General features: G+C 45.8%; 1 protein-coding gene across 7 annotated transcripts in view; it reads left to right on the forward strand.

Moving 5' to 3' along the window:
• The window catches only part of utrn (utrophin), a 339,503-nt gene that overhangs the window by 66,478 nt on the left and 245,303 nt on the right, over positions 1-27,722 (forward strand). For all 7 annotated transcript variants that reach the window (XM_064991301.1, XM_064991300.1, XM_064991305.1 and 4 more), the window contains 23 exons: positions 243-409; positions 3,317-3,538; positions 6,608-6,789; positions 8,383-8,533; positions 8,774-8,893; positions 9,000-9,101; positions 9,443-9,550; positions 10,037-10,216; positions 13,482-13,675; positions 13,759-13,870; positions 14,018-14,105; positions 14,947-15,188; positions 15,356-15,524; positions 16,622-16,809; positions 17,469-17,606; positions 17,740-17,853; positions 17,958-18,113; positions 20,348-20,518; positions 20,731-20,922; positions 21,047-21,181; positions 24,828-24,977; positions 27,176-27,337; positions 27,569-27,700. In XM_064991301.1, coding sequence (XP_064847373.1) covers positions 243-409; positions 3,317-3,538; positions 6,608-6,789; positions 8,383-8,533; positions 8,774-8,893; positions 9,000-9,101; positions 9,443-9,550; positions 10,037-10,216; positions 13,482-13,675; positions 13,759-13,870; positions 14,018-14,105; positions 14,947-15,188; positions 15,356-15,524; positions 16,622-16,809; positions 17,469-17,606; positions 17,740-17,853; positions 17,958-18,113; positions 20,348-20,518; positions 20,731-20,922; positions 21,047-21,181; positions 24,828-24,977; positions 27,176-27,337; positions 27,569-27,700 — 3,575 coding nt within the window. The remainder of the gene's footprint in view (positions 1-242; positions 410-3,316; positions 3,539-6,607; positions 6,790-8,382; positions 8,534-8,773; positions 8,894-8,999; positions 9,102-9,442; positions 9,551-10,036; positions 10,217-13,481; positions 13,676-13,758; positions 13,871-14,017; positions 14,106-14,946; positions 15,189-15,355; positions 15,525-16,621; positions 16,810-17,468; positions 17,607-17,739; positions 17,854-17,957; positions 18,114-20,347; positions 20,519-20,730; positions 20,923-21,046; positions 21,182-24,827; positions 24,978-27,175; positions 27,338-27,568; positions 27,701-27,722) is intronic.

The raw sequence follows: 27,722 nt of genomic DNA on the forward strand, positions 1-27,722 counted from the left end.
CTTTCCCCTCTACCCCTCTACCCCATCTCCTCCTCTCCTCTTTCCCCCCTCCCCCTCTACCCCATCTCCTCCTCTCCTCTTTCCCCTCTACCCCATCTCCTCCTCTCCTCTTTCCCCCCTCCCCCTCTACCCCATCTCCTCCTCTCCTCTTTCCCCCCTCCCCCTCTACCCCATCTCCTCCTCTCCTCTTTCCCCCTCCCCCTCTACCCCTTCTCCTCCTCTCCTCTTCCTTTCGCTCTCAGACGTGGCAGTTCAGTTGCCAGATAAGAAGTCCATCATCATGTATGTGATGTCCCTGTTTGCTGTCCTGCCTAAAGATGTGACTATGGAAGCCATCAGAGAGGTGGAGACCTTGCCCCGCAGATACAAGGTGGAGCCTGACGAGAGCAAGGCCCTCAGCAGAGCACAGGTACAATCAGTTCAACGGGCCAGAGCTTACATTAGCTGTTTACCGCTGATGGTATTACATGGCAATATAGCATGATAATAAACTGACATGAGCCATGCTGATGTAGAGGCCAGGCTGATGTTAAAACCGATCTTCATACATTGTATAACATGCGCTTCGTAAACTAGAGTTGTATTACAAAGAACGTGGTGTGAATCCAACTCTATCTGTCCCATCTTCGCTCAGTGTCTCTGGCTGTATCAGAATGAGTGAGTTCAGCTGACAGACCCTGCTTCTCTCTCTGTGTACTGTAGCTGGCTAGAATGAGTCACCCCTCTGCTTCAAAGACCCACTCCGCCAGTCCTCCAGTCTACTCCCAGTCACTCTGCTAATGAAAAGCTCTGCTGGAGCTCCCTGAGTAGAGTAGGAACGGGGAAGTGACTCACCCTACTTTTCATTCTAAAAATGGCCTTCAACATTAAAGAGAGAGAGAGAATGTCTCCAAAGGAGTAGGGAATAATATATAATTTGTCTAAATTTAATTGACATGCATTTCCAATGCCACATCTAACATACTGCTAGTCTTTATCCTTCTATCACATCAGTCAGTTCTCTGACATATCACTGAATTTAGCAGGGGAATAATGTTATTTATTTGGGTAAGTACCCCTGGCATGCTCTTAATTTCCACAATTGAAGTGTTTTGTGGACTTCTCCCAGGTGGAAGGCGAATGGCCCTAAACCAGTCTTTATTGCCCTCGGATGAAAACTTCCCACGCTTGGAGAGAGCGCTGGAAAAGTATATTTTAACAGGGCTAGAGTGGTCCAATGAGGATTGACTTTCCTGGCACACATGCTGTCCCCACAGGAAGTGATATTGGTGGTTGGATACAGGAAGGATGAACAGGGAAAATCTTTGTGCTTTTCTGTGTGTGTTTTACCATAGTGACTTTTTATGTAGATTTAGAGTCTAGTTAATGCTTTCAATGCAGAGTTTAAAAAACAAGTTTGCACTTTTACTGTCATAACATTGTTTATTGCGTTAATTTGTATTTTCTCATCAGAAGTTTTTCGCTTGCAGAAAACATTGAACAATCTATGCACCCTGGACTGAACTTCTCACAGTGAGGATTGTGATGCATTACAAGTTATATTAACACTTCTATATTACATTAAACTATGAATGCAGCAACACAGTTGAAGAATATCATATGGAGATAACTAAGTGTTCTCCACAACCAAACCACAGGCTTCATAGGCTGACAGATCTCTCACTCTCACTCTCTTTATTTATTTCCCTCCCTATACTCCCAGGCTCTGCACTAACAAAGACATTTAAAACATGTGGGCGCCTCTTCCAAATCTCCAAATGCCATGGAATATTTTCAACAAATGACCTTTTCCTTTCTGCCGCAGAGAATTCTGGGTAATTTCATGGGGATAAAACAAAGGTCTGTTTGAGTTGGGGCGATTTGAGTCCTAGCATCTAACATCACTCTCATCTTTGTCTTGGCACGCCCGGCGGCTGTACTGATTTCTATCCATCTACTCTTCCATTCATCTCTGGTTACAGATGAATGTGTTGTTCCGTTATGACTCTGGTCCCCAAAATACCCCGTAGCACTTGTTGTCTAATGCCTGGGTTTCGAGGCTGGCAGTGCTGTTGAATGTCACTGAATAAGGAATAACTTACAAGAAGTTACAGCCAGGCTGTTACCTGACTTAATCCACATTTATCTAAATAAATCACCCACTCCCCCATCTCTCCAAACTCCCCCATTACATTAGGGTTGGCAGGTAGCCTAGCGGTTATGATCGTTGGGCCAGTATCTGAAAGGTTGCTGGTTCGAATTCCAGAGTCGACTAGGTGAAAAATCTGTCTGTGCCCTTGAGCAAGGCACTTAACCCTAATTGCTCCCGTAAGTCAACCTGGATAAGAGCGTCTGCTAAATTGTACAAATCTAAATTAGAATTGATTAAAGAGTTTGTTCAAACAATTTCATAGCTGTCAGGAAGCAGATTACACGTAGCCGGGAAAGAGGTTGTGAAGAGAAATTGCACACTTGTTACACAGCTTGGCTTCCCTCTGCTCTGGTTAATTGGTGCATGCTCTGGGCTCTCTGATCAGGAAGTATATTAGTTAGAATCAATCTACAGAGTGCCGCTTGGGACATAAAGTACAGTACACTGGTAGGGAACCAGACCACCACTTCTCACCTCTCACTCCTACTTTCTCACTCTCTCTTTTTTTGTTTTCAGTTAATTGAACATTTACCATTTATTTTATATTCAATCTCATTCTTTGTAACTTTGTGTGCAGCTTTTCATTTTCTTCTAATGTGTCCAAAATGGCATCCTACATTTGCCTCCAGCCCTATGGGAATAGGATGCCATTTCATACACAGCCCATGTCTACCCCAGCCAGCTCCAGTACAGTGTTTGTGTTCAGCCTAGTCAGAGAGTATTATTCCTGGAATGAGGGTTGACCTGCTTGGCTGGCCAGGCTAGTGGTACCACACCTCCCAGTGTCTGGCTCTGGGCTGGGGCCTTTATTTAGCTAGGCTGCCTCCTGTTTGTCTTCCAGGCCCTGGGTGGGTCACTGATCCCCCATCTAAACTGCCTTCCTCTTATGCAGCAGAACCAGGCTCCTCCTAGTCGTCTGGGCCTATTTCAAGTTGACATTCACACGGAATGTGTTTTGATTGAGAGTTTCGAATTTTGATTGGTTGTGATGATAATGTTGTGAAAAGGTAATCCAAAAGTGATCTTAGCATTTATGGATATTGGGATTTGCTTTACAGTTTTTAACCTTGTGAACGGGACTGTTGATTATTTAGAGCACCATGCTCTTACCTACTAAACCACTGTATAACCTATGAGTGTTTGGCCTTTAACCCACTCTCTTCCTCTCTCTCCCTCCATCTTTAGGCTGATGTTGAGATGGAGGAAGCCGGCTCCCCCCGGGCGGATACCCCCAGCACACTGACAGAGACGGAGGAGGAGGTGGGCATGGAGGTGGATCTGGACTCATACCAGGCCACCCTGGAGGAGGTGCTCACCTGGCTCCTCTCTGCTGAGGACTCACTGCAGGTGCAGGAGGAGGTGTCGGACGATGTGGAGGAGGTCAAGGAGCAGTTCCACACACACGAGGTGAGGACGGGAGAAATGTGTGCATGCAGACACAGATACATGAAGCAGGTCAAGACAAGGCACAAATGCATGCACAAAGTAGACTTGGGCTGACACACACACACACACACACACACACACACACACACACACACACACACACACACACACACACACACACTTACAAGGTCATCTCTGACGCACACAAAATACACATATGGACATGCAATCTTGCATGAAGAATGCAATGCCAGTCCACAGATGTTAACACAGATATTCACATACAGTACAACTTTCTCAGAACAGTTGTCACTCAGTAAGTAACGTCTCACGGTATCTGATGTTCTGAGATGTATTCTGACATTAGGTTCAGTTCAGGTTCACTCTAACAAGGCAGTGTGTCTGTGTGAGCTTCTCCACGCGGAGAGTATGCATAGTTCTATCCCAGGGATGGGGGCCTCTCGCCCACGTCCCAGAGAACATGCTCCGTACATGTCGGGAATGTCAGGAATTCTGCCGAGCAGAGCACATCACTCCGTGGAGCTGGAGCCGTGTCCCAGTTGGGTGCTTCCTGCTCCAAATCCTGGCATGGCAGAGAGTTACAGGACAGGAACGGGTGTATGTCTGTCTGTGTGTAAGAGGTGGGGGCTTTGGCTGTTGTCTCTTGGCAGAGATGTGAATATTTGAAAGTCTAATGTTCTAATGGAATCCAGGTCAGAAGCAAAAGCTGGTGGCGAAAACAAAGGCCAAAGCCTCTTTAAGAAATACATTGTTTTCAGGAGTAGAAAGCCCTTCAGGTATCCAGGTAATTTCCATAGTTAAACTAGAACACTTCAAAACAATGTGTTTCAAGTTTCAAAGTTTATTCGCCACCTGCACAGGAGAATACAGTCATTGTTACCTTAAGAGCTTTTTCCCAACAATGCAGTGATGATGATAATATAGGTAATAATAGAAAATAGAATAAAAAATAAAAAACACACAAAAGGTATGAAATAGGTTGAAGAAACACCAGAATGCAAGCATCTACATGTCAGTGCCAGTATCTTATTCAATGGGCAGAGGTACTGGAGTGTTGAGGTAGGTTTATACATAACAAGTGACTGGTAGTAGGATATACATGTAAATGGGGTAATAGTGACCAGTAGCAGGATAAATATATACACCGATTGTACAAAATATTAAGAACACCTGGTCTTTCCATTACATAAACTGACCAGGTGAATTCAGGTGAAAGCTATGATCCCTTATTGATGTCACCTGTTAAATGACCTTCAATCGGTGTAGCTGAAGGGGTGCAGACAGGTTAAAGAATGATTTGTAAGCTTTGAGACAATTGAGACATGGATTGTGTATGTGTGCTATTCAGAGGGTGAATGGGCACGACGAGATTTAACAGGGTAGGTGCCAGGCTTGAGTGTGTCAAGAACTGCAATGCTGCTGGGCTTTTCACGCTCAACAGTTTCCCCTGTGTATTAAGAATGGTCCACCACCCAAAGGACATCCAGCCAACTAGACACAACTGTGGGAAGCATTGAGTCAACATGGGCCAGCATCCCTGTGGAAAGGTTTCGACACCTTGCAGTGTCCATTCCCTGACGAAGTGATTCTGTTCTGAGGACAAAGGGGGTGCAACTCAATATTAGGAAGGTGTTCCTAATGTTTTGTACACTCAGTGTAGATACTAATGGTAATTGCAATAAATAATCTATGAACAGCAGCATAATGGTAGTAATTAATCAAATCAATAATCAATTTACCAACAGCATAGGTGTGAGGGGGCGTGTGGGTGTATGTGTATGGTTCAGTAATGAGAGCTTCCTGAGATAGAAGATCAGCGCAGCTCAATGCCTTTTTCACAACTGTGATGTAAGAGAACCATGTAAAGTCCTCAGTGATGTTGACACCGAAAGTGCTTACTCATCCCCAGTCAGAAGAGAGAAGAGAAACAGACAGTAATTCTCAAGCCTGTTCATGACTCCCACTAAGAGCTAATGCCTCCTACATTTTTCACTTTTTTCGCTCCTCTGAGTCCTGGCAACTCTTCCAACGCCACCCTAGTTTTGACTATCTTCCCTTTTCATTTCATAATAGGCTCAACTGTCAAGAAGCTAGAACTCATGAACTCATGCTGCTTGTCCTTTATGGCTAGCTTAACTGTTGCTATGGCAACCAGTCAAGTACAAGGGGCTGAGGTGACCCAAAATGCATTTGGGGAGCAGAGCGCTACTTGCTACACTGTTAGCCTTCGCCCCAGTGGGAAGTGGATGGGAGAAACATGTCCAGATGTGTGTGTGTGTGTGTGTGTGTGTGTGTGTGTGTGTGTGTGTGAATGCCAAGTCTTCCAGAAGCCCAGCCAGTGGGTGATTATGGAGTTTTGTTAGGTCCTCTATAGAACACTATGGATCTTCTCAAGGCTGCAGAAAACACTCTACTACTGGAAGATCATATCAGAGCAGAACTACCATAGTGTTATATTGTACAGCAGAGCAGAACTACCATAGTGTTATATTGTACAGCAGAGCAGAACTACCATAGTGTTATATTGTACAGCAGAGTAGAACTACCATAGTGTTATATTGTACAGCAGAGCAGAACTACCATAGTGTTATATTGTACAGCAGAGTAGAACTACCATAGTGTTATATTGTACAGCAGAGCAGAACTACCATAGTGTTATATTGTACAGCAGAGCAGAACTACCATAGTGTTATATTGTACAGCAGAGCACACGCGGTCCCTTTGCCATACTATAGAGAGCTGCTATGCTCACTGATCTGACAACCATTTTGGGAGATAAAAAACATGTCCTTTCACTTTAGTGTCTATGTAGTGTTTTTCAATTACGTGACATATTATTTGACCAAAAAAATTCTGTCTGAGGCACTATAGGCTATGTGTGTGTGAGTAAGACAGAAGCAACACGTGGACCTCTTGTCGAGTTCTTTAGTGACGGGGACACAGATATTACACTCTATGTTTGTCAATGTTTTAGTATTTATGCTTTGGCGGCATACTAGCATTATGATCTAAGTACTTCACGCTCTTGTAATCTTCTCACCACTGACCTCTCACCTCTGACCCCTGCAGGACTTTATGATGGAGCTGACAGCCCACCAGAGCAGCGTGGGGAACGTGCTGCAGGTGGGCAACCAGCTCATCTCCCAGGGCAACCTGACGGAGGAAGAGGAGGATGAGATCCGGGAACAGATGACTCTGCTCAACTCCCGCTGGGAGAACATCCGCGTGGTCAGCATGGACCGACAAGCCAGGTACTGGATACACACATACTGGAACACACGCATCTATGACCCCACCTCCAACCCTTTCCTCTCAGACACACATACACACGCATGAACCACCCTCACACATATGCACACATACTATTTAGTATTTTATTATGATCCTCATTAGTTGTTGCCAAGGCAGCAGCTACTCTTCCTGTGGTCCAAACAGAAATAAAACATTACATCATACAAAACATTGTGCTTCATACAAATTTACATTACTCCATTATTACATTACAATATTACATTACTAAGAATAATGTGTGTGTGTGTCTCTTCACCGTCTGGCTCTATATAGTACTGTGCATTTTTTAGCTTTTGCTCTGGACTTGAGGACTGTGACCCATGGTAGCATGTCTTGTGGGGAATGTATGGGTGTTTGAGCTGTGTTAACTGATTGAAGAGACAGTTTGGCACATTCAATACATCAATACCTCTCACAAAGACCAGTAGTGATGCAGTCAAGTCTCTTCTACTTTGAGCCAGGAGAGATTGACATGCATGTTGTTGATGATAGCTCTCTGTGTATTTTTAAGGGCCAGACGTGCAGCTCTGTTCTGGGCCAGCTGTAAGTTGCCTATGTCTTACTCTGCAGCACTGGACCATGTAACTCGGCACTAGTCTAGGTGGGATAAAACTAGGGCCTGTTCAGTCGATTGTGACGTCAAGAAAGCAGAACAGCACTTTATCACGGACAGACCTCTCACTGTCTTAGCAACCGTTGAATCAATATGTTTTGACCATGTCAGCTTGCAATCTAGGGTTACACCAAGCAGTTTAGTCTCCTTAACTTGCTCAATCGCCACATTATTCATTACTAGATTTAGATTAGGTTAAGGGTTTAGCAAATTATTTATCCCAAATACAATTCTTTTAGTTTTTTTCTATACCGTATTTACGACTAGCTTATTACTAGCCCCCCATTCTAAGTGACTAAGTGTTTCAGTGTTTTCATTTGCTGTGGTAGCTGACGTATATAATGTTGAGTCGTCAGTGCACATAGACACACAGGCTTTATTCAAGGCTTGTTAAAGGTCATTAGTAAAAATAGAAAACAGTAATGGGCTAAGACAGCTGCCTTAAGGTATACCACACTCTACCTGGTTTACTTTAGAGAGGCTTCCATTAAAGAAAACCCTCTGCGTTCTGATGAATAGGTAGCTCTTAATCCACGATATGGCAGTGTTTGTAAAGCCATATCACATTTGTTTTTAATGTCAAAAGCTGTGCTGAAGTCTCACAAAATAATGTCCTTGTCCCTGACCAGAATATTTTGAGGCTATGCTTACATGACACACAAACCCATGGTTGGTTGAAGAGTGTGTGTGTGTACCCGTTGTGACTTGTGAGTACAGTATGTGTGCTGCATTGTCATCCCCCCCAGTGTATTATGAGGTCATTAATTATCACATAGTCTATGCTGAAGCAGCTGAATAGACTGCTATCGCGTGCTCTGTTGGTCACACAGTTGGTCTTTCACCATTCACAGCACACTCTCCCCTCACTCTTTCCCTCCCTCTCTCTATTCCCCCTCTCTTTCTCTTTCTATATTTCTCTCTCTCTGTTCTCTCTCTCTAGGCTCCACGAGGTTCTGATGGACCTTCAGCAGCAGCAGCTGCAGCAGCTCTCTGATTGGCTGACAAAGACGGAGGAGCGAATCAGAAAGATGGAGATAGAGCCAATGGCGGGAGACTTGGAGGGGTACAAGGCTCAGATAGAGCAGCACAAAGTAAGGGAACATTTGATTGACTGGCACAAAGTAAACAAATGGTTTGATTGGTCATCACAAAGTAAAAATATAACTAGACAATCTGATAGGACAGCTGTGTTCACAGTACTCCCAATACGGCAGTTTTTAAGCAATATCACCTTTAAATATGTGACCACCATAAATGGACCCCCATAAAGCTTTATGGTGCCTGTGCTATGATTGCCTGTACTGTGCTGTTAATGGTTTGTGTTGGTCCAGGGGTTGCAGAATGACCTGGAGGCAGAGCAGGTGAAGGTCAACTCTCTGACACACATGGTGGTGGTGGTAGATGAGAACAGTGGAGAGAGCGCCACTGCTGCACTGGAGGACCAACTGCAGGTAAGAGTAAAGCTTACATTAAGTCTTGTTAATTGTTGATTTCAAGTGATTGTATAATGGCTAAATCTCCCTTTCTCTCTTTCTTACCCTCTCTTCCTCCTCTCAGTCTCTGGGAGAGCGCTGGGCGGCAGTGTGTCGGTGGACAGAGGAGAGGTGTCAAAAGTTACAGAACATCCTCCTGGTGTGGCAGCAGCTGCTGGAGGACCAGGTGAACACAAACGCCCACATTTTTATTTTGACTTAAAGGCTACTAAAGTCCACTCATTGAGAATGAGCTCCAATCAGTTCTGATTGGAAGTTCCTTTACTGTAGTTGGAGTACTGGAGAAAGCCTTGTATACACAGACATAGGATCTCAGTCTAGCGAGACTTGAGTTTGACTGTTTGTTATGAGGTTCAGGTAATTCAATAATCTCAGGTAATTGTGTTCCCTAATTCAATTCCCAGCTCTAAAATGAGCTCACACATCAACTAGTCCCATAGCTCCAGAAGTTATCCCTTTGTTTGTGTTATGTCAGAAGGTTAACCTATTCACTCGTTCCTCTTTCAGAGTTTGTTCCAAGCGTGGCTGACAGAGAAAGAGGCGGCCTTAGGTGAGGTTCAGACTAACACCTTCAAGGACCCGGGAGAGATGAATGCTAATGTCCGCAGATTAGCGGTAAGTGGAATGCCACAAGATGCTACGAAATGCTAATTGCTAGGCTATGTTCATGAATGACATTAGCATTTACCTGCAAAATCAAATTGCCGTATCCTTTCTAAGAGCTCTGTGATATAAAGATTGGGCTCGTTTTTGCCGAAGTGCAGGCGGACGAGGAAATTCACATTTAGCTTCATGTTTTATTACCAACTATATTATCAGGAATGTCAAAGGTAATATAAGGCAATCAAAAAGTTCAGCCTGAGATTTAGAGCTTTGGGAAATGTTTTCTTATCATTTATAATACATTTATAATGTGAATCTCTATAGTTGCTGTGGGCTACAGTATAGTCTAGACACACAGAAATGACCGCTGGAAACGATTAGCAACACCCAACATCTTTTCTATTCTGTTTATTATTACTTTGCGAATCACATGCTAACTGCAGATGCATTTGAGGTCGGCTAGTAACCTTTGACCCCTGTGGCTTGCCCGTACCCTAGCTCCTGAAGGAGGACATGGAGAAGAAGCGGCGGACGCTTGACCAGCTGAGAGATGCGGGACAGGACGTGAGGTCACTGCTGAGAAGCGCCGAGGCGGGGGCGAGGATCGAAGGAGACACAGAGGAGCTGACCCAGAGATGGGATAACCTGGTCCAGAGACTAGAGGACTGCTCCTACCAGGTTTGTGTGTGTGTGTGTGTGTGTCAGTCCCAATATCATAATACTTCAACAAGACCTGAGCTTGTGGAGACACAGACACAAACCTGTGTGTGTGGGCAGCTCAATTCCTGTCCTCATATCACTTAATTACCTAATTACCATGGAGACCAAATTGCATGAAAAACATTCAGCTGACACATTCAACTATTTCCATCACTATTCACATGGCCCTAACACATCTGGACAAGAGAAACACCTATGTGAGAACACTGTTGATTTGACTACAGTTCAACATTCAACACTATTGTTTCCTCCAAGCTCAACACCAAACTCAGAACCCTGGGTCTGGACACTACCCTCTGCAACTGGATCTTGGACCCTGACGGGCAGACCACAGGCTGCAAGGATTGGCAACAACACAATCCAAAATGAAATCTCGAATCGGCTTCCTATTTCGCAACAAAGCCTCCTTCACTCAAACATACCCTTGCAAAATGGACTATCCTACCGATCCTCAACTTCAGCGATGTCATTTACAAAATAGCTTCCAATACTCTACTCAGCAAACTGGATGCAGTCTATCACAGTGCCATCCGTTTTGTCACCAAAGCCCCTTATACCACCCATCACTGCGACCTGTATGCTCAAGTCGGCTGGCCCTCGCTACATATTTGTCGCCAGACCCACTGGCTCCAGGTCATCTACAAGTCCATGCTAGGTAAAGCTCCACCTTTCTCAGCTCACTGGTCACGATAACCACACCCACCCGTAGGCACGCGCTCCAGCAGGTATATATCACTGTTCGTCGTCAAAGCCAACACCTCTTTGGCCGCCTTTCCTTCCAGTTCTCTGCTGCCAATGACTGGAACGAATTGCAAAAATCGCTGAAGCTGGAGACTTATATTTCCTTTACTAACTTTAAATATCAGCTATCTGAGCAGCTAACCGATCGCTGCAGCTGTACATAGCCCATCTGTAAATAGCCCACCCAATCTACCTACCTCATCCCCATATTGTTTTTATTTACTTTTCTGCTCTTTTGCACACCGGTATTTCTACTTGCACATCATCATCTGCTCATCTATCACTCCAGTGTTAATTTACTAAACTGTAATTACTTCACTACTATGGCCTATTTATTGCCTTACCTCCTCACGGCATTTGTAAACGCTGCATATAGACTTAGTTTTTTTCTATTGTGTTATTGAATGTACGCTTGTTTATTCCATGTGTAACTTTGTGTTGTTGTTTGTGTCGCACTGCTTTGCTTTATCTTGGCCAGGTCGCAGTTGTAAATGAGAACTTGTTCTCAACTAGCCTACCTGGTGAAATAAAAATAATAAATAAATAACACCTCCTCACACTGACTCTTAACACAGAGGCCCCTCATGGGTGTGTCCTCAGCCCTCTGCTGTACTCCCTGTTCTCGCTGTTTGCATGACACAAACTCCCTCATCAAGTTTGCTTATAGGGAGGAGGGAAGTGAACTGGCATTGTGGTGCCAGGACAACAACCTCTCCCTTAATGTCAGCTAAACTAAGGAGTTGATTGTTGACTTCAGGAAGCAGTGGAGGGAACACAGACCTGATCCACATCAACGGGACTGCAGTAGAGAGTCAGCAGTTATAAGTTTGGCGTTCACATCACTGAGAACTTGACATGGACCAAAAACCCTTCCACTCTTGTCAAGAGGGAGTAATAGCATCTCCAATTCATAAAGTGGATGAAGAAATTCGGCATGCCACCCCTAGTGACTCAAAATACTACCGCTGCACCAGCGAGAGCGTCCTGACCGGTTGCATTAAGGCCTGGTACGGGAATTGCCACAACTTCAAGGCCCTCCAGGTGAAGACATCCCAGTATATCACTGGGGCCGTGTTCCCACCCATCCAGGACGTACTTGAAACGGTGCCTGAGGAAGTCCAGCAGCATAATCAAGGAACCCACACACCCCAGCCACGAACTGTTCACTCCCTTAGCGTCAGGCAGACGGTATCAGAGCGTGAGGTCTGATACCAGCAGGCTCAGAGGTAGTTTCTATCTATAAGCCATCAGACTGCTGAACTGCTGAACTGACCATACTTTTCTGTGACGTTATTGCAGAGCCTCCAGAGCCTTGCGGAGGCCCAATCGAGCTTCGTACCGCATCGCCGTGCAACTCCCAAATTTTGTAACAATCCGAAGGGAGCCTCCCGGGTGGCGCAGTGGTTAAGGGCGCTGTACTGCAGCGCCAGCTGTGCCATCAGAGACTCTGGGTTCGCGTCCAGGCTCTGTCGTAACTGGCCGCGACCGGGAGGTCCGTGGGGCGACGCACAATTGGCCTAGCGTCGTCTGGGTTAGGGAGGACTTGGCCGGTAGGGATGTTCTTGTCTCATCGCGCACCAGCGACTCCTGTGGCGGGACTGGCGCAGTGCGTGCTAACCAAGGTTGCCAGGTACACGGTGTTTCCTCCGGCACACTTGGTACGGCTGGCTTCTGGGTTGGATGTGTGCTGTGTTAAGAAGCAATGCGGCTGGTTGGGTTGTGTATCGGAGGACGCATGACTTCCAACCTTCGTCTCTCCCGAGCCCGTACTGGAGTTGTAGCGATGAGACAAGATAGTAGCTACTACAACAATTGGATACCACGAAATTGGGGAGAAAAAGGGGTAAAAAACAAACAAAAAAACAATCCGAATGGCTCCATATACAGTAGCTCTGCATTGACATGATTGGTTGACAACTTCCTTCACAACTGCCCTGTGAAGCACAAGAAGTAGGAATGCCCTGACTTCTGCAGAGGCCATATCTAATAAATGCTGTATGGCCACTGCAGATGTCGGATTGACCATTACACTAATGCTAAAACGTTTATTCTAAACTACTGAACCACTTACTTTTTTTCATATTCTTTTATCATTTCTTGTTGTATTATTTGAAAGAAACCTGCAAGTAAGCAATTTCGTTGGATTGTGTGTATCTTGTGTATCTTGCAACTTGAAACAGAGTCAGCAGGTTGCACTGTTTCTCACTGGTCTGTCAAAAGAGCTATTAGTGGATGGAAACCTCCAAATAAGAGAAGAACACCAGGATTAAAAAGCAGTCAAGCCACTGCACTGTCTTGTGCAGAGGCTGTAAATGACTATATACCTGTATACCAGGCTATGGTGGTGTCAGACTGCCCATAGGCATTTACTAGTCACAATACCACAGTGGCCATTTTGATCCAGTTCATTTGTCCTGTTGGGTTCTCTGTTCAGCCCGGTTCCAATCAGTCACTCACACGCATGTTCTGAACCATTGCCAAGGTGACGGAGGCCGTGACGAAGGCCGCTGGGCTGGCTCAGATTGAGGAACGCGTCGCAATGGAGACGGTTGTGATGGAAACTGTCGCTGTGGCGGCAGCACAGCCTGAGAAGGTGCTTGACGACCAAGAGCTGGCCCCGCCCACTCCTCCCAAGAGACGACTGGTGGAGACGGATGAGTCGGAACTCAGGGGAGGGTAAGGACTGGAACACACACACTCACACACTCACGTACAGACAACTACATCAGTACAGAACCAAACTCTCTCTGCTCCATCAGGTTGGAAAGTGACTTATCTGACCTCTTGAGATGGCTGAACACATGGAAAGTTTCAGCTCAGACCCTGGCCTCTACTGACCCTGAAAACCCTGACCTTCAGGAAAAACTACAGGTAGGTCCATTAAAAAATACAGCTTCCATGATGCATTTACAGGTAACATTAGGTGCTCTCAATTTGGCGTTGGCAAAAGGTTGTACTTTGGGATCAATGGAAAACTTTTGATGAGTTGATTTCATGTCTGTCATCCAATCACTGTAGGCTTTGGAGGCGCAGCTGTTGTCGAAGGAGGCTCAGGTTGGTCAGGTGACCCAAGGAGGGCGGCGCCTGATGGAACCCCTGGAGAAAGGTAGGGAATCCCCAGAAAAGCAAAATAAGCAGTACCTTTATTTATTATGTTTGTATTTTGTGTTTAACATTTGTACAGTTACACATTATTTTATGAATAATTTCTGTTGATATGATTGGATATTGGTTCACTCTACTTGACCTTCACTTTAATTTCATAAAGTACATATCTCCTAGGTGAGGTTTGTTTTAAAAGCTTGTTTGTACACATAGATTGAAGTAAAATACCAACATAGCTACTGTCGTAGATCAGAGCTGTGTGCTGGAAAACCTTGGTAGAGCATGGGTGGAATAGTCATTGTGGTGCTCATGTGAATTTCCTTTCTTTTTTGGCTTCAGACCAATGCCTATCCTCACTTAAAACAGGGTTTAATGTATTGGCTCTTCCAGAAATATTCTGTTCCTCAGTATTTACTAGTGTTGGTCTCGTAAGATCATTTTTCCACAGCTGTTGTATATTTGGGGGTATTTTTAAACCTGATTTTTACTGGTTGCCAGTAAGCATGACTTGTGTGTTTGCAGGTATTGTCATAAAAACCTGCAGCAGGACTTGAGGCCCCTGGCTTCATTTACAGTGCAGTGAAACGCTCAGGCACTCCTGCTTTATTTGTTTACAGCAGGATAACAGTAAGGAAAGATGGCGAAGTATTGGTGTTATAGTGTTGGTGTGGTTTTGTTTAACCTTTCCACCTCTCTCTCCCTTCTCTCCTTTTCTCAATCTCCCCTACATTTTTATTTACCCCATTCTCCTTGCGTCTATCTCACCCTTCTCCCCCTCTCTCATTTCTATTTTTCTCTCTCTCCTTCACTCCTGTCCTTCCCTACCTCCTCCCTCTCTGTAGAGGGAGTGAGTGTGGACTCTATCAGGTGTGATATAGATGTGGTGGAGGCTGAATGGGAGGTGTGTGTGAGTGAGCTGAAGGCTCTGTGTGACTGGGTCCAGGCCCAGACCCGGGTCAGGAGCCTCTGCTCTGAGTTGGCTGCTGTGGACAAGGTTCTGGGAGAACAGGACCAGTGGCTGAGTGGAACAGACAGTACCAGATCTGACGAGGCTGCCCTTAGAACCCTCAGGACAGAGTGCCAGGTTAGAACCCAACCCTTAGAACCATCACCCTCACCCTGACCTCTAGCTTGATTATCGCCATGGAGACGACCCCCACTGAAACTGTTAAACATCACAAAGCATATCAACAGATGTGTTGTGAAGTCTGTTTACCCTTTCGTCTTATCTGTTTGTATCTCTGTCTCCAGTCACGGTTGGCCCAGCTGACTGCCCTGAGCCCACGATTGGACCAGCTCTCTGCAGAGGTGGAGTCAATAGATGTCCCGCCCACCCTCACAGCCAACATGGCCACTGTCTCTGCCCACCAGGCCTCCACACTGCAGCAGCTACAGACCAGGGAGCAGGAGATCAATGCAGGTATGGGACCACAACATTTCTTTAACATTTGCTCGAAATCAATGCAGGGACTTGACCTCTGCTCTGACAACACTGTATAAACGCTTTAAAAATGCTTGGTCGCCATTGGGTCAAAGCTTTATCAATGCCCAATGAATGGACTTGTGTTCTTTCAGCACTTCATCAGTGGTGGCGGTCCTAAACCTTCCATAGTTTTTACTGAGGCTACAGGATTGATGCCAGATCAATGAACTCTACTGGCTCTTACTGCTGGAGCTGTGATATGACATCAGCTTTATATCCAGCCTTGGTTGGACAGAAGTAATCGATGATGCCCTTATATGACCACTGAATACGCAGGACCGTGTGTGTGTGTGTGTGGGTGGGTGGGTGGTCTCTGCCAAGCTCCCAAGGACCAGGTTTTGAGTTTTAGGAGTTCTGAAATCAATCAACATTTTTCTCCTGGAATTTATGAGTCCTGCTCGAAAAGAATGTAAAAGTATATTGGAGAGGCCTATTTGTCTTCTGACCTTAAAAGGAGTGTGTGTGTGCAACTGCCCTGAGGAAAACCATTTTGTTTCTGCTTCAGAGAGGCAGTCTTTCACCGGGCTCTCTCTCTCTCGGCTTTTCTCCCCCCCCCCTCTCTGTCTGCGGTATATAAACACAGGCAGATTATGCGAGAGTACTCATGCCCGTGAGAGCAGTGTGCGTTGTGTTAATCTTTGCCCAACGGTTGAATTTAGCACATTCTGTTGAAGTATGTTGATGCATTTTTCTGTTTTCATTGTGTTTACTGTGGCATATTGAAGGTTCAGCGGGTATGAACCACTGGCTTGCATTAGTTGCGCAGCCTCATTTAGGTTTGCCATGAGGCACACACGGCAAACATCTGGAGCCCTGGGCAAATGTGCAGCACACGCTCTATCTCTGACATACAGTGAAATGGAAGGCGCACAAACACACCCACCCACAGAGAGCTCAGTGAGTTCATAACAGCCACAAATTATTACAGCCAGTACCTATGGGAATTCCCAAAACGATACTCTGACCCCTTGTGGCAACTAGATACTATAACCCTTGACTTAACAGTGTCTCCTCTCCCCCTGTCTGTGTTCCAGCACTGGCCAGCCTCCAGTATGTTGATGACCAGAGGGCCCAGATAATACAGGTGGTTCAGGGTGACCAGATTCCTGTGGTCAGTGTGTCTGGGACTGACCTCGTAGATGGTCTGGAGGCGAGACTGGGCACACTGCGGGAAGCCATCATGGATGTGCCTACAACGGAGGGGGCAGTGGAGCGGGCACAGGTGAGTGGCTTCGGGGCTTTTATTCATCGTTCTCTGTACTGTGTTCCAGTTGTCCGTGTGTTATCGTGTAGCAGTGTATTTGTGGGTTATCTGTTAATGGCTGAGTCCAGACCTATTAGATGCCTGTCTGCTCTGGTTCCAACATACAATGGGCCCATTCTCACACCTATACGTCCCTCTTTAATCTTTCAACCGCAACAGAGGAGAAAGAGGGATGTGTGTGTATGTTTGTGCTTGCAAGGGTGTGTTTGTGAATGTGCGTGTGCGTGCGTGTGTGTGTGTGATTGAGAGAGAGTCTGTAGGAATGTGGGTCGGCTGTAGGCCTCGTTATCGTGGTAGATAAAGCATGGTGCCAGGGCAGACTGGGAACTTTCTGGGCACCCTGCCTGCTGCCTGTGGCTCAGAGCTTCAACCCTCAGACTGCAACCAGTCTACCATGTACGTTCCTACTGCTGCAGGCTGTAGCTGCTGCCTCATGCTGCTCCTGCCCCTGAGGTTTAAACACACCCTGCAGACTGACTGTCTCAGATCAGCCTACTCACCACTATCGCCCCCTAGGCTACCTACCACACCACACCTGACAACTGTCCTATAATTTGTCCCTCAGCTGCAGATTAATGGGTTATGGGTCATGTAGTTTTTTCTCCCTCTTTCCTTAGGCTCTGTGTATAGAGATAGAGCAGATGCAGCAGGCCTCGGACCCTGCAGAACTACAAAGATGGAGTCAGCTCTCCTCCAGGGCACGCGAGGAGCTGGGCACGCTGCAGTGCATCCTGGGTAGCCTGAAGGACAATCAGGTAGAAAACTGTCCTGTAGAATATCCTGCCTCTATTCTGCTTTAAACATCAATGGAACTTTTATTGGACCCCAGCAATGACAAAATAATGCAGTGATTGTTGTCAATAACATTCACGATGATGTTGTTTCCAGGTGCGTGTGGTGGAGGTGGAGCGCTGGTTGGATGGCGTACAGGAACTGATGTCACGGAATGCCAAGGGCCAGGGAGATGCAGAGAGATTACAGGAAGAGCTCAACCAGTGCAAGGTCATAGGTCACACCATTCAAAAACAAACAAAACTTTGCAGTACTTTAGGTCTAACAGTTCAATGTTATAACCCATGCCCCTCTCTCCCCCATCTCCTTCTTAGGAGTATGTGAGTGAGATGGAGTCAGTGGAGAGTTTAGTGAAGCAGATAGGAGAGAACGTATTGGCTGTGCAGGGGGCTGCAGTACCAGAGTTGGCCCACTGGGGGCAGGCTAAACTGGAGGAGTGCCAGGGGAGGTGGGAGACACTGAGCAAACAGGTAAGGAAGAAGAGGACAGTTCAAACAACACCGGATAAAAAGTATTCAAAACCCTTGATTTTTTGCACATTTTGTTACTTTACAGCCTTATTCTAAAATGTATTAAATGTATTTTTTTCTTCATCAACAGGTTTTTTTTTCTTTTATTATTATGGTGTATTGATGAGAAAACTCCCCCAATTTTTTTGTTTTTGTTTGAATAAGGCTGTAACGTAACAAAATGTGGACAACTTCAAGGGGTTTGAATACTTTCCAAATGCACTGTAAATAGGTGATACAACCATCCCAGCTCTGCAGATTTTGCTGCAAAGAGACAGTATCATTAGATCACTTGTTTTGGTACTGCCCATATGTAGCTTGTTTTGGTTGCCGGTTCAGGAATGGCAAAAAAAATGACAACATTTACTTGGAGCTAACTTTGCAAATAGCACTGCTGTGGGACTTGAAAAAACAGACAATCGATTAATAATATAATAATACTCTTGGCAAAAATGTGTATCCCTAATTTAAAATCTGTAGAAACTATGAGAATAGAAAGGTTCAGAAAACATCACAGCACAGTGGAAAACATATGATAGCTAGAAATCAACTGGACTGTCTTCAGAGATAGATGGGAGGGGCTGAGAGTAGCTGAAGGCTGGGACTGGATGGTCTTCAGAGATAGATGGGAGGGGCTGAGAGTAGCTGAAGGCTGGGACTGGATGGTCTTCAGAGATAGATGGGAGGGGCTGAGAGTAGCTGAAGGCTGGGACTGGATGGTCTTCAGAGATAGATGGGAGGGGCTGAGAGTAGCTGAAGGCTGGGACTGGATGGTCTTCAGAGATAGATGGGAGGGGCTGAGAGTAGCTGAAGGCTGGGACTGGATGGTCTTCAGAGATAGATGGGAGGGGCTGAGAGTAGCTGAAGGCTGGGACTGGATGGTCTTCAGAGATAGATGGGAGGGGCTGAGAGTAGCTGAAGGCTGGGACTGGATGGTCTTCAGAGATAGATGGGAGGGGCTGAGAGTAGCTGAAGGCTGGGACTGGATGGTCTTCAGAGATAGATGTCAGGGGCTGAGAGGAGCTGAAGGCTGGGACTGGATGGTCTTCAGAGATAGATGGGAGGGGCTGAGAGTAGCTGAAGGCTGGGACTGGATGGTCTTCAGAGATAGATGGGAGGGGCTGAGAGTAGCTGAAGGCTGGGACTGGATGGTCTTCAGAGATAGATGGGAGGGGCTGAGAGTAGCTGAAGGCTGGGACTGGATGGTCTTCAGAGATAGATGTCAGGGGCTGAGAGGAGCTGAAGGCTGGGACTGGATGGTCTTCAGAGATAGATGGGAGGGGCTGAGAGTAGCTGAAGGCTGGGACTGGATGGTCTTCAGAGATAGATGGGAGGGGCTGAGAGTAGCTGAAGGCTGGGACTGGATGGTCTTCAGAGATAGATGGGAGGGGCTGAGAGTAGCTGAAGGCTGGGACTGGATGGTCTTCAGAGATAGATGGGAGGGGCTGAGAGTAGCTGAAGGCTGGGACTGGATGGTCTTCAGAGATAGATGGGAGGGGCTGAGAGTAGCTGAAGGCTGGGACTGGATGGTCTTCAGAGATAGATGGGAGGGGCTGAGAGTAGCTGAAGGCTGGGACTGGATGGTCTTCAGAGATAGATGGGAGGGGCTGAGAGTAGCTGAAGGCTGGGACTGGATGGTCTTCAGAGATAGATGGGAGGGGCTGAGAGTAGCTGAAGGCTGGGACTGGATGGTCTTCAGAGATAGATGGGAGGGGCTGAGAGTAGCTGAAGGCTGGGACTGGATGGTCTTCAGAGATAGATGGGAGGGGCTGAGAGTAGCTGAAGGCTGGAACTAAAATCAAACACAAGATAACTAATGTATAGACTGTATAAACTGAAAGTAGAAGCTTAAGTATTGTTTTCCAGTAGTTTACTCCAATTAGGGGAGGGGTGGCAGGGTTAGGGGAAAATATATTTAAAAATATATACAATTATATATATTTACAAAATATTATATGGGGATTGGAAAGGATGCAGATAATTACATTGATAGAAGCCACAATCTGCAATATTAAAGCTGATCTACCCCCTAAAATAAATGAAGCCTGCATACTGAACTGCTCATACACTTTTCTGTGCATCCTTTTGTTAATGTCAGTGTCTTATTTAAAACCTGACATATTAAGACACTCTGTGTACTTGCTACCCTGTGTAAGCTGATAGTGGTCCGTGTTATATCTGTTGTCTCTGGGTAGCTGCTGAGCCACCAGGAGCGTGTGAGTGAGAGCCAGGAGAGGCAGGTGAACCTAAGGAAAGACTTGGCAGAGATGCAGGAATGGATGGCCCAGGTGGACGAGGAGTTTCTCATGAGAGACTTTGAGTACAAGAGTCCTGAGGAGCTGGAGGGGGCACTGGAAGAGATGAAGGTGGGGAACAGAGGACAGAACTTTGACATTTAAAAAAAAAAAACTGTATAACTAGGAACTCCTCATTCCTTCTAGAAAGAAAGTCCCACCAACTAAACCAAAAGAATCCCACTTTAATGCCATGTAGCCAGTTATGGCCCCTCTTATGTGAGAATGCTATCCTGATATTCTGACACTTTCCTCTTTGCCTCTTCCCTTCTCTCCCTACTTAGAGGGCTAAAGAGGATGTGTTACAGAAGGAGGTGAGAGTGAAGATATTGAAGGACAACATTAACATGTTGGTGGCTAAGGCTAAGACGACCCCTGGTGGCAGTGGCCAGGACCTGACAGAGGAGCTGGGGGGAGTCCTGGGGAACTATCAGAAACTATGTGACCGCTTCAAGAGCAAGTGTCACACCCTGGAGGTAAAGAGTTTGATAAGACTAATCCAAACAACTTATGAGGCACTGGATCTTTGTTGTATTTGTGTTCATATCATACAGTAATGTGGTTGTATATATGTCCGTGTTCATGTGGTCTCCTCTGTAGGAGGTGTGGTCGTGTTGGATGGAGCTGCTGCAGTACCTGGACCTGGAGCAGGGCTGGCTCAACACGTTGGAGGAGAAGCTTCAGGCTACAGAGAACCTACCAGAGAGCACTGAGGCTGTCAACAAGGCTTTGGAGGTAGATATCTCGATTTAAACCTATTCATTCTTCTTTCTTTCCTTTTTCATCTCTCATTCTCTCCCCTCCACTTTATCGTATGCTCTCTCCTTTAATCCCTCCACCCCACATCCTTCCCACCACTCTGACTCTCCCTCTTTATTAAATTGTCTCCCTTTCCCCCTTTCTTTCGTGTTATTCGCTTGTCTTTTCCTTTTGACCCTAGAAGGTATTGTTTTGTGTTCTGTCTGTTTCTCTTACTTTGATGATGTCACCAGTCTGTCCTCTTTGAGCAGACTCCAGCACTCTGTCTGCCTACCCCAGGTACTGTAAGAGTGACACCGACCTACACGGCATGACCAAAAGTATGTGGACACCTTGTCGAACATCTCATTAAAGAATAATGGGCATTAATATGGAGTTGGTCCTCCTCTTTGCTGCTATAACAGCCTCCACTCTTCTAGGAAGGCTTTCCACTAGATGTTGGAACATTGCTGTGGGGACTTGCTTCCATTCAGCCACAAGAGCATTAGTGAGGTCGGGCACTGATGTTGGGCAATTAAGCCTGGCTCGCGGTCGGTGTAACAATTCATCCCAAACGTGTTCGATGGGGTTGAGGTCAGGGCTCTGCAGGCCAGTCAAGTTCTTCCACACCGATCTCAACAAACCATTTCTGTATGGACCAAGCTTTGTGCACGGGGGACATGATGAAACAGGAAAGGGCCTTCCTTAAACTGTTGCCACAAATTTGGAAACACAGAATTATCTAGAATGTCATTGTATGCTGTAGCATACTTCACTGGAACTAAGGGACCTAACCCGAACCATGAAGAACAGTCCCAGACCATTATTTCTCCACCAAACTTTACAGTTGGCACTATGCATTGGGACAGGTAGCAATCTCCTGGCATCTGCCAAACCCAGATTTGTCCATTGGACTGCCAGATGGTGAAGCTGGATTCATCACCCTAGAGAACGCGTTTCCACTGCTCCAGAGCCCAATGGCAGTGAGCTTTACACCACTCCAGCCGGCGCTTGGTATTGCACATGGTGATCTTAGGCTTGTGTGTGGCTGCTCAGCCATAGAAACCCATTTCATGATGCTCCCGGCGAACAGTTATTGCGCTGACATTGCTTCCAGAGGCAGTTTGGAACTCGGTAGTGAGTGTTAGGGGCGGCAGGTTAGCCTAGTGGTTAGAGCTTTGGACTAGTAACCAGAAGGTTGCGAGTTCAAACCCCCGAGCTGACAAGGTACAAATCTGTCCTTCTGCCCCTGAACAGGCAGTTAACCCACTGTTCCCAGGCCGTCATTGAAAATAAGAATGTGTTCTTAACCTCTTGAAACTCTGGGGGCGCTATTTCATTTTTGGATGAAAAACGTTCCCGTTTTAAACAAGATATTTTGTCACAAAAAGATGCTCAACTATGCATATAATTGATAGCTTTGGAAAGAAAACACTCATATTGTCTGTGGGTGCCCTAGAACGGGAGCTACAGGCAAAACCAAGATGAAACGGCAACCAGGAAACCAGCAGGATTTTTGAGGCTCCGTTTTCCATTGTCTCCTTATATGGCTGTGAATGCGAGAGGAATGAGCCTGCCCTTTCTGTCGTTTCCCCAAGGTGTCTGCAGCATTGTGATGTATTTGTAGGCATATCATTGGAAGATTGACCATAAGAGACTACATTTTCCAGGTGTCCGCCCGGTGTCCTCCGTCGAAATTGGTGCGTCATTTTCAGCTGCTGGTATTTTTCCAGGGGAAAGCAGGCTTCCACGAACTGCATATCAATGAAGAGATATGTGAAAAACACCTTGAGGATTGATTCTAAACAACGTTTGCCATGTTTCGTCGATATTATGGAGTTAATTCGGAAAAAGTTTGACGTTTTGGTGACTGAATTTTCGTTTCGGTAGCCAAATGTGGTGTACAAAACGGAGCGATTTCTCCTACAAAAAGATTCTTTCAGGAAAAACTGAACATTTGCTATGTAACTGAGAGTCTCCTCATTGAAAACATCCGAAGCTCTTCAAAGGTAAATTATTTTATTTATTTGGTTATCTGGTTTTTGTGAAAATGTTGCGTGCTAAATGCTACTCAAAATGCTAAGCTAGCTTAGCATACTCTTACACAAATTAGTGATTTGCTATGGTTCAAAAGCATATTTTGAAAATCTGAGATGACAGTGTTGTTAAGAAAAGGCTAAGCTTGAGAGCAGGTGCATTATTTTTATTTTATTTGCTTTTTTCAGAAATCATTAACGTTGCGTTATGCTAATGAGCCTGAGGCTTTATTCACGATCCCGACTTGCCTGGTTAAATAAAGGTATAAAATGTTTTTTTATATGCTACACGCTTCAGCGGTCAAGTTCTGTGAGCTTGTGTGGCCTACCACTTTGTGCCTGAGCCGTTGTTGCTCCTTGACGTCCATTTTACAATAACAGCACTTACAGTTGACCGGGACAGCTCTAGCAGGGCAGAAATTCGACGAACTGACTTGGAAAGGTGGCATCCTATGATGGTGCCACGTTGAAAGTCACTGAGCTCTTCAGTAAGACCATTCTGCTGCCAATGTTTGACTATTGCATAGCTGTGCGCTCCATTTTCTACACCTGTGATCAGTGGGTGTGGCTGTAATAGCCAAATCCACTAATTTGAAGGGGTGTCCACATACTCTTGTGTATATATAGTGTATATAATAAACACTGACACATCACCCTCTCTCTTTCCCTCTTCCCTTCTCTCTCTCACCCTGTCACCTTAATTCTTTCTCTCTCCCTCTCTTCTCCCCTCCTCTTTCTCTTTCTCTGTCCCTCTCTTCTCCCCTCCTCTTTCTCTCTCCCTCTCTTCTCCCCTCCTCTTTCTCTTTCTCTCTCCCTCTCTTCTCCCCTCTTTCTCTCTCCCTCTCTTCTCCCCTCCTCTTTCTCTCTCCCTCTCTTTCTCTCTCCCTCTCTTCTCCCCTCCTCTTTCTCTCTCCCTCTCTTCTCCCCTCCTCTTTCTCTCTCCCTCTCTTCTCCCCTCCTCTTTCTCTTTCTCTCTCCCTCTCTTCTCCCCTCCTCTTTCTCTTTCTCTCTCCCTCTCTTCTCCCGTCCTCTTTCTCTCTCCCTCTCTTCTCCCCTCCTCTTTCTCTCTCCCTCTCTTCTCCCCTCCTCTTTCTCTCTCCCTCTCCTCTCCCCTCCTCTTTCTCTCTCTCCCTCTCTTCTCCCCTCCTCTTTCTCTCTCCCTCTCTTCTCCCCTCCTCTTTCTCTCTCCCTCTCTTCTCCCCTCCTCTTTCTCTCTCCCTCTCCTCTCCCCTCCTCTTTCTCTCTCCCTCTCCTCTCCCCTCCTCTTTCTCTCTCCCTCTCTTCTCCCCTCCCCTTTCTCTCTCCCTCTCCTCTCCCCTCCTCTTTCTCTCTCCCTCTCCTCTCCCCTCCTCTTTCTCTCTCCCTCTCCTCTCCTCTTTCTCTCTCCCTCTCCTCTCCTCTTTCTCTCTCCCTCTCTTCTCCCCTCCTCTTTCTCTCTCCCTCTCTTCTCCCCTCCTCTTTCTCTCTCCCTCTCTTCTCACCTCCTCTTTCTCTCACCCTCTCCTCTCCCCTCCTCTTTCTCTCTCCCTCTCCTCTCCCCTCCTCTTTCTCTCTCCCCTCCTCTTTCTCTCTCCCTCTCCTCTCCCCTCCTCTTTCTCTCTCTCTAGTCGTTGGAATGTGTGTTGCGCCACCCAGGTGACAACAGGACACAGATCAGGGAGTTGGGTCAGACCCTGATAGATGGGGGCATCCTGGACGAACTTATCTCAGAGAGACTAGAGACCTTCAACTCCTGCTACGATCAGCTCAGCCACCAGGTCTGTGTGTGTCTGTGTGTGTCTGTGTGTGTCTGTGTGTGTCTGTGTGTGTCTGTGTGTGTCTGTGTGTGTCTGTGTGTGTCTCTGTGTGTCTGTGTGTGTCTCTGTGTGTCTCTGTGTGACTGTGCGTGCGTGTGTCTGTGTGTGGGGGATGAGAAAAACTGTCTTTGTACATAGCCATCAAGTGGCTGTCTGTCTCTTTCTGCATCTTTGTTTGTGAGAAACGACATGCCTCCTCGACAACATCTTGTTTTCTATTTGTGAATTGTGTATATGGTAGCAGATAATAAATCAAATCTAATTGTATTCGTCACATGATCCATTAACAACAGGCATAGACTAACAGTGATATGCTTACTTATATACAGTACCAGTCAAAGGTTTGGACACACCTACTCATTCAGGTAGCCTAGTGGTTAGTGTCGGGCCAGTAACCGAAAGGTTGCAAGATCGAATCTCCGAACTGACAAGGTAAAGATCTGTCTTTCTGCCCCTGAACAAGGCAGTTAACCCACTGTTCCTAGGCCGTCACTGTAAATAAGAATTTATTCTTAACTGACTTGCTTGGTTAAATAATTACAAATCCAGGTTTTTTCTTTATTTGTACTATTTTCTACATTGTAGAATAATAGTGAAGACATAAAAACTGTGCAATAACACATAAGGAATCATGTAGTAACCAAAAAAAGTGTTAAACAAATCAAAATATATTTTATCTGAGATTCTTTGAAGAAGCCCCCCTTTGCCTTGATGACGGCTTTGCACACTATTGGCATTCTCTCAACCGGCTTCATGAGGTAGTCACCTGGAATGCATTTCAATTAACAGGTGTGCCTTGTTAAAAGTTAATTTGTGGAATTTCTATCCTTCTTAATGCGTTTGAGCCAATCAGTTATGTTGTGACAAGATAGCCCTGTTTGGTAAAATAGCTCAAACAGCTCAAATAAACAAATAAAAACCACAGTCCATCATTACTTTAAGACATGAAGGTCAGTCAATGTGCAAAATTTCAAGAACTTTGAACATTTCTTTTAAGTGCAGTCGCAAAAACCATCAAGCGCTATGATGAAACTGGCTCTCATGAGGACCGCAACAGGAAAGGAAGACCCATAGTTAGCTCTGATGCAGAGGATAAGGTCATTAGAATTACCAGCCTCAGAAATTGCATCCCAAATAAATGCTTCAGAGTTCAAGTAACAGACACATCTCAACATCAACTGTTCAGAGGAGACTGCGTGAATCAAGGCTTCATGGTCAAATTGCTGCAAAGAAACCACTACTAAAGGACACCAATAAGAAGAGACTTGCTTGGGCCAAGAAACACAAGCAATGGACATTAGACAGGTGGAAATCAGTCCTTTGGTCTGATGAGTCCAACTTGGAGATTTTTGGTTCCAACTGCCATGTCTTTGTGAGCCGCAGAGTAGGTGAATGGATGATCTCCGCATGTGTGGTTCCCACCATGAAGCATGGAGGAGGTGTGATGGTGTGGGGGTGCTTTTCTGGTGACACTGTCAGTAATTTATTTAGAATTCAAGGCACACTTAACCAGCATGGCTACCACAGCATTCTGTAGCGATACGCCATCCCATCTGGTTTGTGCTTAGTGGGACTATCATTTGGTTTTCAACAGGACAATGACCCCAAACACACTCCAGGCTGTGTAAGGGCTATTTGAATGATGGAGTGCTGCATCAGAAGACCTGGCCTACACAATCACCTGACCTCAACCCAATTGAGATGGTTTGGGATATGTTGGACCGCAGAGTGAAGGAATGGCAGCCAACAAGTGTTCAGAATATGTGGGAACTTCTTCCAGACTGTTAGAAAATCATTCCAGGGGAAGCTGGTTGAGAGAATGCCAAGAGTGTGCAAAGCTGTCATCAAGGCAAAGGGTGGCTACTTTGGCGATTTGTTTAATACTTTTTTGGTTATTACATGATTCCATATGTGTTATTTCATAGTTTTGATGTCTTCACTATTATTCTACAATGCAGAAAATATAAAAAATAAAGAAAAACCCTTGAATGAGTAGGTGTGTCCAAACATTTGACTGGTACTGTATGTCTTGAACATATCAGAATTATGTCCATTTCTATATTTTCTAGGCTGTAAACAGGCAGATAAGTATATGTTTGGTAATGTACTTGTCTATATATTATGTATATTGACTTAATGTTGATATGACATCCATCTAGGCTGTGAACCGTCAGATCAGTCTAGAGCAGCAACTGGCCACTTTGAAAGAGAATGAGCAGGTTCTCCAGGCTCTGCAGGAGTCACTGACCCAGCTCGACCACACACTCACCTCTTACCTCACTGACCGCATAGATGCCTTCCAGCTACCGCAAGAGGCCCAGGTACACACATACAGACAGATGCACACACACACACACACACACACACACACACACACACACACACACACACACACACACACACACACACACACACACACACACACACAAACTCATCTTCTATCTGACCGACTACATTGACACATCCCACAAACACATGTAGCGAATGCCAACAATTAGTTATTGGATGTCAGTTTAACCCCTGACCTCTAAACCCGTCTCCATCCTTTGCAGACCATCGGGGCAGAGATTGCGGCCCATGAGGTGACAGTGGAGGAGTTGAGGAGTAGGAACGTGGGTAATCTGCCTCCTGCCACACCAGAGGGCAAGGCTGCTCGCAGTGGAACCATGTTGGACCTGCTGCAGGTACTGACCCCTAGTGGACAGG

The sequence above is a fragment of the Oncorhynchus masou genome, chromosome 16 (assembly GCF_036934945.1).
Source record: "Oncorhynchus masou masou isolate Uvic2021 chromosome 16, UVic_Omas_1.1, whole genome shotgun sequence".
NCBI lineage: Eukaryota > Metazoa > Chordata > Actinopteri > Salmoniformes > Salmonidae > Oncorhynchus > Oncorhynchus masou.